Here is a 13,379-nt window from a genome sequence, read left to right on the forward strand (position 1 = left end):
CGCGAAATTCGTCCCGGTGTCTAAGGGCCTTGAGAGAGGGAGAAACTCATATGAACTAAAGGAAAATAAGGACGACTTTCCAACAGATCATTGAGCTTTTTGTGGAGAAGGATCGGCGGACAGACTCAAAAAGTGAGGCCAAACATGGTTTTCAATGTTTGTATTTTTTTAAATAAAATGGGAGTAAGTGGAAAAAATGTGAGTAAAATCAGTTATCCTATGATCATTTTCAGTAGACAACATTTAATAACAGATTTAAGCACCAGAATTTGAAGTTGGAAAAATAACATCAATAGTTACTAAGGGTCAAATGTGTGCTGAACACATCTGTATACTTTAATTTGTATACAGTACATATGAACAATTTATACACAAGAAGAGTGTTCTATCCATGTCTATTAAAGAAATATTCTCTGTAGGACAAACATGTTCTTGTGTGTATTTTATAAGCTGTTAGCTACTGTTGGATGAAAGGTGAAATATTTAGTTCCCTCATTGTAAATCTGACTCCAGAGTGCCTCACCAGTCATCAACCTCACCGCACGTCACTGCTACAGGTCATGTCAGCAGCGTGAAACCAAAACGTAGGTAGTTGCCAAATGCAGCGTGTTTGTTTTTTAGCACACATCATTATAAAGGAAGGATCCAGGATTAGCCAATAGAAGCACAGAAGCTGGGCTGCTTTTGGACAATTCTCTGGATCCAGAATTTATTTCTAAAATCTTCTACCCTTCTTTGGAACAAAAACTTGGATTTTCCACTGAGATACATCGAAGTAAGCAAGATCTGGAATCTTCCAACAAAAGCAAAACAAACATGCACAGTTTTTCCAAGTAGGCCTGCACAATATACCGCAAATTTATCGTTATCGCAATATCCAGCTCTGCAATATGCATATCGCAAAAGACGGCGAATATCGCAATAAATTGCAAACCCAAAATGTGTTAAAACAATCTTCTAGCAGCTTGAAGCATTTAACGAATCAAATAAATCCCTTTATGCTTTGACCAATCAGATGGAGTCCTATTATGTTAACCCTGGTCCTGAAGAGCCTCAACCCTGCCTGTTTTCCAGCTCTCCTTAACCAGCTTGCTGTTGATTGGCTGACTCAAGTGATTTCACATCCTGATTGACTGAACACACCTGATTTTGGTTATCATTATCGAGCAGTCTAGGGAGAATTGGAAAACAGACAGGGTTGAGGCTCTTGAGGACCAGGGTTAGCCACCCTGACGTTTGTCCCCCATGTCGATGAGGGTCATTTGGAGTATAATTTTTAAACTGTTGCAATGAAATGGGAATGATGTTTTTGTTTATTTTTCTATTTGTTTATTTACCGCAAATTTATCGTTATCGCAATATTGATCACTAATATCGCATATCGCAAGTTTTCCTCATATCGTGCAGCCCTATTTCCAAGTCTGCTCCACTACACGTAAAGGTGTGCATCTGTGTGTGTTTTTGTCCCAGGACATTCCTCGGCAAAGACAGGGAGAGAAGCAAAACAAGGTTTGAGAGAATTAAGATGCATTAGGCGTGTGACCAATCCATCACAAAGATGAGACACCACACTTCACTGAATGGAAGAAATTGTATTGGTGATAGAAGTGAATCAGACATTTGGGATTTTATTGAAAAATTTTGGAACCAAAGATGACAAAACAATTCTGCAAGAACAAACAGTTTTATCTGTTTAGACTTTATGACATGTAGCCCTCTCCAGAGTGTATATGTGGACTAATTGAAATTGTACTATTTCTATCAGTAAATAATGAGGATTCCAATTACCGTAATTTCCGGACTACAAGCCGCTACTTTTTTCCTGCGCTTACAGCCCTGCGGCTTATTCAGTGACGCGGCTAATTTATGGATTTAATTAGCGGCAGCCATGTACGTACTTTCGAACTCAGTGAATAGTTTGAATTCTTTATCTAACACCAAGCACAAGTCATTTATATTCAACACACCTCTAAGCAGCCAAACAGCATGGACTGACTTCAGGTCTTAGACACTTCAGTCATGGTTCAACAAAATGAAACACGCATGCTCGGCCGCATCACAGAATCCTTTGGTGCCATTAGACCCAACGTGCACGTGATCGCCGCTACAATATGATGCAGCTTTCAAGTTAAAAGCAATCGTTAAAAGCAGCGTAAAAAAGTCCACCGTCACCAACGGGTTTGGAAAAGCCGGTTTGCTGCGTGACGGAGAGAACAGCGCATGGAGTGAATTTACACTCCATTTACGGTTTCTAAGGAAACCGTAAAAGCGGAATTTTGCTTTGAAAAACTCACAGCCTCCGTGTGAGCTGGAGACATCTTCTCCTGCGGATTGAGCTGCGGGGCCGATGGCAGTCTGAAGGCTCCCACACGTAACAACGCATCCGCCCCTCATACACAAAACGTACAGTATTAAGTCCGATTGCTTTGCACAGAAACGATTTGCTCCATCCACCGGCGCAACGGGGACGAAGTGCTCCTCCTTGAAGCCGCCCTGGCCAGAGGTGTCGGAGTAGATAGGAAGGGGAGACAAGGAGCGCGCAGGGCGGGAGCGGAGCGCAGAGGCGTCCGCGGAGTGCAGAGGCTTCTGAATTCTGACGCACGCGCCGCACTGAGGCGCGCGTATCGCGCTGAGGCGCGCGCTTTTCAGTCGCCGCTGCTTTATTTTACCGTTGTGTTTTCTAACCAGTCCTGTTACTCCCATAACGCTGCTGCGACACAAGCGGAAGGAGAGCTTTTCCCGTTCACCCCTCCATGCACTGCTGCTACTTGCTAATTCTTAAACACGTACAACAGAATGGCGAGCCGGGCGTTGGCCCCGCCTTTAGCCCCTAAGACTCATGGGAAATGTGGAATCGCGGATGTAAATTTCCTCATCATAACTGAGGGATGTAATGTTGATTATATGGTTACTGTTTGTAATTTTATGTATGATACCTAGATTGTCAATAAGTTAAAAAAAATGAAATAAAAACACCATAACTGAGGAACTTGTGAACAGAATAAAGGTCCATGCTGTTTGACAGATGTCGATACACTCAAATACATGAGCCAGAGGCAAAGCTGGCACCACCCACAACGTGCTAATGAATTGCACTCACTCTGGGATGTTGGCCGTGATCTGTCAGGATGACAATATCGCCTAACACATGCGCGGCTTGTACTCTGACGCGGCTTTTCTATGTATAAAACTAATTAAACACGTGAAAATGGGTGGGTGCGGCTTGTAATCGGGTGCGCTTTGTAGTCCGGAATTTACGGTAATTACTGCCTGGTTCATTGATAGTTTTTTTAATAGTCACTATGTTTTGCCAGTGAGTTCAATTCACCACCGCTTCCCAAGTTAATGACACGCCAGATATGGGTTTAGTATGTTCTTAAACGTGTGTTTAGCCTATAGTGTTCACACTGGACACGCAGGGAGGGGTTTCTTTTGCTGCTGTTTACAAGCGCATGTCCGCCCCCTACAGTTGGTGCAAATTGTTGAAGTAGTAGAAATTTTATGAATCTTGCTCCAGACTTTTTCTGTCACAGCTCTATGCCGATACATGAAAGACTTGGTGTCACAGAACTCCAGCTGGGAAGAAACAACAATTATTTATCTACATGATCAATTTTAATCAGGAGGCGGCAGTCTCATTTTTTTAACCCTTGTGCTATCCTAGGCACTTTGACACTGGGAGTGAGGTCATCTAGATCAGTCTTTTTCAACCAGTGTGCCGCGGCACACTAGTGTGCTGTGGGAGATGGTCAGGTTTGCCGTGGGAAATTGCCTTCATTAACTGATCTAAAAACATTTCCCATCTCCAGGATATCAGCTCTGTGTTCATCCAAACAGGCCCTGGTAAAACAATGAGTAGTTAGGAATATGAAAGATCATAAAATACTTTTTTCTTTGTGTTTATTCGATTCTATTAAAGACATTTTGATAAGAATGATGGTACCGCGATTTAGCCGTAGCGTCAGCTGTTTTTGGAAAAGTCCTGTCCCTTTAACTGTCTCCACCAATCATTCTTGGAGAATTAATCACATGTCATCAGTCTGACCAATCAGACGTGGTTAAAGTCTTCACTTCCTTGTTCCGATTTCATAAAAGTCTCTCAGTTCTAACAAAAATACCAGCTAAAGCTCGTCTTTAGCGGTGTAGGTTTCCACAGAATCCGGTATCAGACCGTGGAAGGAGTGAACAAAACAACGAAGCTCAGAGACGCGAGTCTGTCTGCCCTTTTGCGGCAGTTTTCACACTACATCTCCCATGATGCATTGGGTTAAAGTGACAGCATCTCAGCGCACAATGAGTCTTTCTTTGTTAAACGTCTTGAAAGCACAACGAACATACATCAAACGGTTTTTAAATCTTCTAACTTAACTTTTATTACATCTTTTAGAAAAAAACAGCTGCAGCTTCCAGCTTTTTCTGCCACAATAATCAGCACAAAAATGCAGGTGAGATTGCGGAGGGGCTGTAGATCAATGCAAAAGATGAGTTTCTCCTTTTTTTTTTACATTTTTGGATGCTGGTGTGCCGCGGGATTTTTGTCAAGGTTAAACTGTGCCGTGGATCAAAAAAAAAAGGTTGAAAAACACTGATCTAGATCCCACTAGAGTCTAGTGGGATCTTTAGCACTCTAGTGACTAGACAGTGTGCTGAACTTTTTTCTTCAATGATTTGTGAACTTCACTTGGATTACATGAAATCCTCTCCACCTTTATCCACCTTTGTCATGGTAGGGAGAACACATCAATGCTCATCTTGACCCCATAGGATAGCACAAGGGTTAAACCCCACGCGGTGGCCCCTGAAATTCTTTTATAAGAAAAAGTTCAAATTTGATGTTGACCGGACAATTTTTTTTAAATCAGTCAGTAGCCACCCAAGCACATAAGGAGGTTGTGTAGTGGCAGTCCAGTAACATGGGGTGACAGGAAGCCAGCAGCGCAAAAATCGACTGATAGGAGTGTCTCCAAGGTCCCCAACATCGTCTGATGATTGGCCGATTTCAGACTGCCGCCCTTCAGCCCCCCCCCCCCCCCCCCCCCCCGCTCCCATGCTGCCGTCCTACTGCCAGAAATTATACGTTTGCAGCGCGGGAACTTAGTGAGGGCTGTCGACATGGAATGGGGGCCCGGCGATGACGGGACAATAATCTGGCAATCCCGGCTATCGTGAGACGGCATTGATGCTGAACAAAACTCATCATGGCGTTGATAGCACCACAGCGATTTCGAGACCTGTGCCTCGATGAACTGCAATTGATGCAGAGAGGAATAAGAAGACAACAGAACACTGTGCTTGTTGAATTACTCATAGAAGACCAACACACACAAGAAGGGCAAAGAAGAAGAAGAATCTGAGTTGTGAATGACGAAAGGGGAATAATGACCCACCTTTTATATAACCCGGGCTACCGGGAGGCCAGTGGCACTTTATATGGATGGCTGCCATTCAGAAAAATATACACATTGTTCATCAGAGCTGCTGCTGGTCGGCAATCCGCCTGTCACCCCCCTTGGTATCGCCCAATTTTGTAGTGGCATCATCCCCGCCTGTCTGCCACTGTCTACATTCATGACCACGCCAGCTATGTGTAGAAGAAAATCAGGCATGAAGTCTTGAGGATTCTGCCCATGCCTCCCCATTGTGTGGTGGCAGTTGTTGTTTGGTGACTGTAGCATCACAAAGACTTTTGATTGGAAGTGGTTACTTGAGCCCGCGTTGCCGAGGGTGGTGTGACCGTAGCTTCGGTGGAAAAAAAATAAACAGTAATGCAAAGAAGATGCAAACCACTCTGAGCACTGTACACACTTTACAGCAATTAGGCTTCCCCCTCCACTTCAGAGCCAAACTAATCAGTACCCACTTCTGTGCAGGGTCAAACAGGCTATCCATTAAACCCTGTTCCATTGCACTCAACTACAAGTAGACATTAACAGTGGTTAGCGTTTTTTCGTTGTTGCTCAGAGAGCCAACTCAGGTGTGGATAAAAGGAAAACTGCAGCCATGGAGGGGATAAAGCAAATGCAGAAGAAGCCGCGTCAGATCACTTTAAATGGAAAACTGCGTTAAACCTGGAACTGGCAGGTGGGTATCCATGGAGATGAGAGTATCCCATATGGCACATCAAGTCTAAAGAATACAAAACCGGAAACATGCAGATCTCGGTCTGTTCCTGTCATTCCCAACATGTTTCCTGGGGGAACACTGAATATGAGACACTATGGAAAAGGTCAGAATATTTCTTTTCCTTTCCCGACTCCAAGACATTTTACACATCAGGCTTTTGTGGACATTTGTTTTTGTCCTCTGTAATAACAATGTCCGTAATAAACCCCGACGTTATTTGAGCTCCCAGCAGGAAATGGATCTATCCAATAGCTGAAAGTGACATATTGATCGCAGAGAGAAAAACAGCCCATTGAAAATTGTGCACATGTCCAATATGAAATACTGATCTCATAGTCAACAAAATGGCAAGTTTATTAAATGTAGCCCAACTGTAAAACCCACATAAAGGCATGTTTTATTAAATATTACCAGAACATTTAGATTATCGTCTCTTACTGTCTAAAAGCTTCATATCTAGACATATCTAGAGCTTGAAATTTGTTGACTTGAGCTTCAACATGTTGTTTTTGCATGTTTAAATCTTAGGAAAATGTCTGTAAGAGAGAGTAACATGTTAAGTTAAAGGGTGGGCTGAATACCCCTTCAGTAAGTTACGCAGCAGTCCGGCTTTCCTGCAGTCTGAAACGGATTCGAACCCGAGGCGTTTACTTGCCGAAGTTGGAACCGGCAGGCTGGCGGGTCGCTCGATCACCTCGGGTTGCAGTTTCCCGGCCACACTCATCTCCCGAACCGCCGCTTTGTCCGTCCGCTCACTTCCGCCGGAGTTTCTCAAGTCATAAAATCCAGCGAGCGCCTTTCACCGGCGTCCCGTTTGACGACGGACGCAGGCAGAGACGGCATGCCCGACGGCGCTCCGGAGCAGCTGAGGAGCGGCTCGAGATGACGGCATCTGCTGCTGCTGCTGCTGCTGCTGCTGCTGCTGAATGTGCTGTCAGCGGCGCCGCTGCCTCTGCTCATCAGCCCGCATGACTCCCCACCTGCGCGCGTCCTCCCCGATGCGTCAAAGCGCATTAACCATTCACTGGCGCGTCACTTCCCAACCAAAGGGACGCTCACCTGGAAAAGACCGAGGACGATATGTAAAAGCAGTGGGGGGGAAAATAACATCATTTCTCATCTCTTTTCTGATACAACAAATGGAGAAGATCTGGAACTTTAGAGCAAAATGTTTCTGACTCTTATGAGATCTTTCAGCTGCAAGGTTGTTGTTTCAAGCCTCAATTTAGCAAACAAGCCCTTATTTTAGCAGTGTGGCATCTGACCCCAAATGTTTCAGGTACAAAAAAGTAGAACAGCATGTGAACGGAGAATCCCTAAAAACAGAGGATTTGCTATCAATGGACATCTCTTGTATGAGCAAAAAAGAAAAAAAGTAAGAAAAAAGTTCCAATTGCCTTCACATTAATGAAGCTTTAGAAGTTCTATTATTGTCTTCTTGGGGACCTATTTGAAAATGCTCGATTTTACATTTATTAGCTTTGAAACCCAATCAGAGTATTTTGGGTGGAAAATGGTGTATACTTACTGAGCACTTTTTTAACCTCTTAGAAGTCCCCAAGCACTGTACAGTCACAGTCCAATTCACCCATGCACATACACACCCACACACTAATGGCAGCTCAATTGCCTAACACCGATGCCAACCTAAAAGCACCAGGAGCAATATTTAGTGTCTTGCCCAAGGACACTTCTACACATTGGTGAGCAAACCGATTTTCCAATCAGAGATCGACCGCTCTATGTCTACACAATGGGATATGAAGTTCTCTTGCATTAATTTTGAAAACCAAAGTGGATATTTTCCAAAAGTCATATTTACAAAGTAAAACAATTTGAAGGAGATTGCATTGGGGCGGCCGTGGTGCAGCGGTAGGGCGGTCGTCCCATGATCGTAAGGTTGCAGGTTCGATTCCCGCCTTGCACGCCCATGAGTCGAAGTGTCCTTGGGCAAGACACTGAACCCCACCTTGCCTCTGGTGGTAGGCGGGCGCCTGTGTTTGGCAGCGGAGCGACCACCAGTGTGTGACTGTGTGTGTGAATGTGTGTGTGACTGGGTGAATGGGTCCGTGACTGTAAAGCGCTTTGTCCTTGTAGGAAGAAAGGCGCTATATAAGTATACGCCATTTACCATTAAATGCCAGCCTCTTTATCTGAAGCTATATTCACACCCCCTTCTGCAACGCGCGTTTAAGAAGCCACTCCAAATGAAAAGTCTACGTAAACATATGTAAATGTGCATTTTGGGCTTCTGCTTTCAGAACACTCGTTCGCGTGCCACTAAGCTACGACCATTTTCAGGTTCTACGTACAAAACACACGGCCATTGGAGAGGCGTTAAAAGTTAAACCAGGTCAACTTTGACCAGCCAGGGACTCTGATTTGGTAGGGATGCAGAGATGCTGTTCATTTTGTTTCACAAAAGTGCCAATTGTTAGAAAATTGATCATGAAAGAGAAATTAATAAATGCGGTTTGTATCCAGCTGGAATTTTATGACAAAGTCTTTCATATGTCAAAATAGAGCTGTGAAAGAAAGAGCCTGGAACAAGATTTATGAAATTTGCACAGTTTTAACATTTCACACCAGGCCTCTTCTAACTGTAGGCAGACATGCTCTTGTAAACGGTAGCAAAAGAAGATGAAGCCCCTCTCTGCTTGTCCAGAGAGAACACCATGGACTGCATGCACGTTCAAGAATGCACATGCAGCACGTTTCTGAATGTAAGTAAAGACTGACGTAATTCTGCAAACTTTAATGTAAAAATATGAGCACAACAAAATGACAAGTGTTGGTAAATGAAAGCACACTCAGTCATTTTAAATTACAGCATTGTGGATTTTCTTGAATAAATTCTTTATTCATTCATTCATTTATTCTTATTCTAAACCCGTTTGGTCCTTTTCAGGGTCATGAGGCTGCCAGAGCCTCAGGCAGGGGACATCCTGGACAGGTCGCCAGTCTGTTGCAGGGCCAAATTCTTTATTGTTCCCCCAACAGGTGAAACTGTTGCTTTGTCACCAAAGTTTTCGTTTTTTTTGAGGCGTTGCATTTAAAAACCTTATCGTCCCTTCTATGGAAGCGATTCTGTAGCATAGATAAAAAGCAAAGTTGCTTTTTCATTTTACTTTTGAGTCAAAAAATGCAGCTTCATTTTGAAAATGAAAAAGGATTTCTGGTTTTGACTTTGCTTTTTATTCATGCTACAGAATCGCTTCCATACCCTTCTTCACAGTTTATCTTGAAAATCAAGTCTTTAAAGCTCCAAAGTGTAAATGGTTGTTCGTCCTAATCAGAGTCACTCATCTTCACCAAGGAAGAAAGAATGAAGTCTGTGGGACTGTGTGTTCTGGTGAAGCGTTCCCTCATGAGCATCTTTTCATGGCTCAGTGGGACATTGAAAACAGTTAAGAGCTCTGGAGGGGTCTCAAAAATAAACTTTTTTCACGCACAAAAAAACTTTAAATCTGTCAGGAGCAACAGAGGTTATAAATACACTTCCAATTATGTGAACACATTACTAGAAAGACGGCCTATAATCACAGACAGAGTGTGCTTTGTATTTGCTCTTGTTCAGGATTAGAGCGTGGTGGGAATCTAACAGGGAAACAATGACGAAGCCTGCAGTGGAATAAATTACAGTGGAGCTTCAACACGAGAACATGAAAAGGTCTCTTCAAGGAATTGGAAGAGGAGCAGTGCTTCGGCATCCCAGAGCAGCCCACAACATCTGAAGAGATGACACTTTAGCTCTGTTATGGATTCAAGCAAAAATAATACATTTTGAAAAATCTAGTCCTCGATTCATTGTTGGCTGCAGCGTACAGCAGCTCTTTGCGGAATTCAACGCGCAACCTTGAGCTTTACTTAAACATTTCTGGAGGCAAAGCTGTGAAGAGAGAGCGAAGCAACCCAAACTCCTCTCTGTATCCACCTCTCTACTAAATCTTTTAGGTATATCCTTTATTTTTACAGAAAGAGCAGTGCAGGTCCATCAAGTCAATCAGTCAGAAGTCTTGTTAGCAGCAGTGATTTTCCAGCATATGTCTTCAAAAAAAAGGCAATCAAGTGGTTCATTAATTCAAACTCAAGTGGAACCCAAGCAAGAACACTTGCAAAGTAAATCCGTATAAAAGTGTAAAAACACCTTGAAATTAGATTTTTTTCTTTATTAGGATGACAAATGTCAAGAAAAATTAAAAATTAAAAAGATTGTCTTTTTTTGTGGGTTTTTTCAGATTTATGACCATGTGCTGCATTAACAGAGCTTATAGTGCTCTGATTATCTATAGGAGCCTCATTTATTAAATAATTCTGGTTTCAGGTCAAGTATCCCTTGCTTAGTGTTAGTTTTGAAGCCCAAACATGTTCCATTTCTGTGAAAAGGTCGTTTTTACTCTATGTGGTGAGCACATAGAGTAAAAATGTTCACATACAGTTTTTTCCTCGGACATGCAGCAAGCGACATTTGGTAGTGAACACTTAAACAACCTGTAAGGGTAAGTAAAGGGGGAAGTAAGCAAGACGCAGCCAGATCTTCCGAATTATTTCTTGGCTAACCTCCCTGATACCTGCGCACTGCGCTATCTGTGCTATCTTGTGGGGTCCACATGCCTAAGGCACGTTAACATTGGGAGTGGGGTCATGTAGACCCCACAAGACAGTGCGCTGAACTTTTTTTCTTCACTGATTTGTGATCTTCAGTGGTGTCCATGGATTACATGAAATGCTCTCCACCTTTATCCGCCTTTGTTAGGGGATAGCATGTCAATGTAAGGGTGGGGTCATCTGGACCCCATAAGATAGCATGAGGATTAGTGCTGTTTATGTGATAAGTACACGCTCCTTGTGCGGCTGTTGTGCACTCCATGCTTGCAGCCTGACAGAATTGAGAAAATTAGAGGATCAGAGCATAGTTTGTGTGGGCGTCCTACGGCCATTGAATGCACATCGCAAGGTAAACCAGGTCAAATTTGCCCAATCAGGGTCTCGGATTTAACAGTGAAATATGGCTTTTAATTCAGGCAAGTGCCTGAATACATCAAAGAAAAAGCCTGGAGCAAGAGTTGCACTCCTTTGACATTTCACACCAAGCCTCTTCCACTGAAGTGGTGGACATGTGATACAATCAGGTAGTGAAAGTTCAATGTGAACGCCATATGCTAAATGCACATTCAAGAACACACTACAAGTGAGTTTTAGAACGTGCATCACATGCCCGTTGTGAATGTAGCATAACTTACATTATCCTTATAAATACTTCACGACATACTTACAGGACAACGGCACGTTCCATTTTCATGTCGTCCCTTAAAGTGGTTGCAGGGAATTGCAAGCATACCTGAGCTCCCCTTAAGATGCACCTGTCTACGAACCTCCACAGGCCTGGATAACTCAAAAACCCACACCACCTACGGGTCAACCCCCGTACGTGTGCACATGGCTAAGACATAAGTTATTATGAGTGCTGAGTCTTAACCCATTTTTAACCCACCTGGCTCTCCACTTGTCCCATGTCCTCCGGAGTTCTACTTAAAGGCTATAGCTGCAAGAGAGAAGTTCTTCAGGCTGTGCTCTTCAGTGTTGTTCCTGGATTCTTCCTGCACCCTAAAAGCCCCAAATGCTCCTGTCACTGCTGGTACCACCATTATTTTTCTCTTTCAGCTCGTATCAAGCTTCTCATATTCCGTTTTCTTGGTGTTGCTGCCACACGGGATTGCTAAACATCAAACACCATCTTCTTCCTCTGAAGTTTGTCAATCGCTGCAATGCCAGACTTGGTTTAAAATTGCTCGTTTATGTTTCTGGACTTGCGAGCTATCCATCATCTTAGTTCTTTCATCTTTCATTTTGACTTTGAACCAATAGACACATTTCTTCTCCTGTCTTTAGACAATTTAGACAATTTAGGCTGACAACGCCTTTAGCTTTTCTTTGATCTGACTGGTTGACCTTCGCGCTTGACAGCCACAGACGGAATTGTCGTCCAACAATATTATTAACTTTCCAAAGAGACCTCATTCAAAATTCTTCAGAAGAATCTTTGATGGACAGGTGACCTATCTGGAATGCATCCGGTCTTTTGCCTAGTGCCAGTTGGGGTACCCCATCAAACCGTTTCCCCCCTAATTTGATGAAAAAGATGATTTCCATCAGGTTGGTAGTTCCAAACCCTGTGATAAGCATCTCTTCTGTGCAAATCCCTATCTCATATTCTGACTTAAGTTTTGTTAAGTCAGTCGACCATGCAGAATGTCACCCCTGCATTTTATTTATCGGCGTCACGAAGGGAAATCATTCCTCGGCGTCACGTAGTTTTATCATCAAGTCTCTGACTGTGCAGAGGGAAATAGACCACTGTACGTCACACTATCAATCAGATATTTTTAAAGCCTTGTCGACCCCTCCTTCAGCTGCTCCACATCTCTCTTTTGCATCTTTAACTCCAGTTCGGCTTTGAAAGCCCACATCAAAGCTCCAAAGTCACTCTGTCTCTAAAATGGAAAAACTCTTCTTTTCTACATCAATCACAATCAGTTTCTAGGCTTCGTCTCAAACTAGAAAAAAAAAAACTTTAGGAAATGTTGACAAATTGCAAAGCTTTTGATCATAGGAAGAATTTATAAGAATTTATCAGTTGTTTGCTTATCTTGCCTGTTTTGCCTCCTTGATGCTGCAATCCTTCATGCAAGTTTTGCTGTTTGTGAGGAGGAAATTCTCTCAGGTGAAGTTTTAAAAGTTTTCTTTCAGGTAAGCACGAAAAGATGGTTTTTTTTTTTAGCTGACACAGCACTTCCCGAACTTTTCAATCTTATTTAAAAAAAAACTTGGATTGAGGACTGGCCTGATTAGAGCAGGTTTGTGTGAATTTTTATAAAACTCCTTTTTTAATCCGACCATACCCTAACAAGGCTTTTGTGCAGCTGAATTCTTCACTTGGGCATGATGACGTCTTGCCTAAATTGGTTTAACTTCTATCTTTCCGCGTTTTCTGTTCAGAAAGGAAGCTCATCAGGCTGTAATCCTCTGTAGATGAGAAAAGGTTGTAGGCTCCTATAGACGTTCAGTCTGAGGTCCTGTGCTTCCTTAGAATCAGACAATTTCTCTCCACTTCGCCTTTTTCTTCCACTTATGTCACAAATTTAAATCTTTTCTACTTTGGAGTATGCTGTTCAGATCACTTCCAGGTCAAAAAGAGCCATTACCTGATGATTTATAGGTTTCCTGTAATGTAAAGGCAAAAACGTTCTCACTGG

At 42.9% G+C, this 13,379-nt stretch overlaps 1 protein-coding gene across 2 annotated transcripts in view; it reads right to left on the bottom strand.

Moving 5' to 3' along the window:
• Nucleotides 1–7,111, bottom strand: part of sntg2 (syntrophin gamma 2) — a 146,436-nt gene extending 139,325 nt beyond the window's left edge. Inside the window, exon 1 of one of the 2 annotated variants that reach the window (XM_023951838.1) lies at nucleotides 6,818–7,111. In XM_023951838.1, the coding sequence (XP_023807606.1) occupies nucleotides 6,818–6,847 (30 nt within the window). In that variant the 5' untranslated portion in view covers nucleotides 6,848–7,111. Of the gene's footprint in view, nucleotides 1–6,778 lie in introns of both variants that reach the window. The other variant, XM_023951837.1, reaches the window with a different exon arrangement.
• Between the last annotated feature and the right edge of the window lie 6,268 nt (nucleotides 7,112–13,379).

This window comes from Oryzias latipes, chromosome 22 (assembly GCF_002234675.1).
Source record: "Oryzias latipes chromosome 22, ASM223467v1".
In the NCBI taxonomy this organism is placed as follows: Eukaryota; Metazoa; Chordata; class Actinopteri; order Beloniformes; family Adrianichthyidae; genus Oryzias; species Oryzias latipes.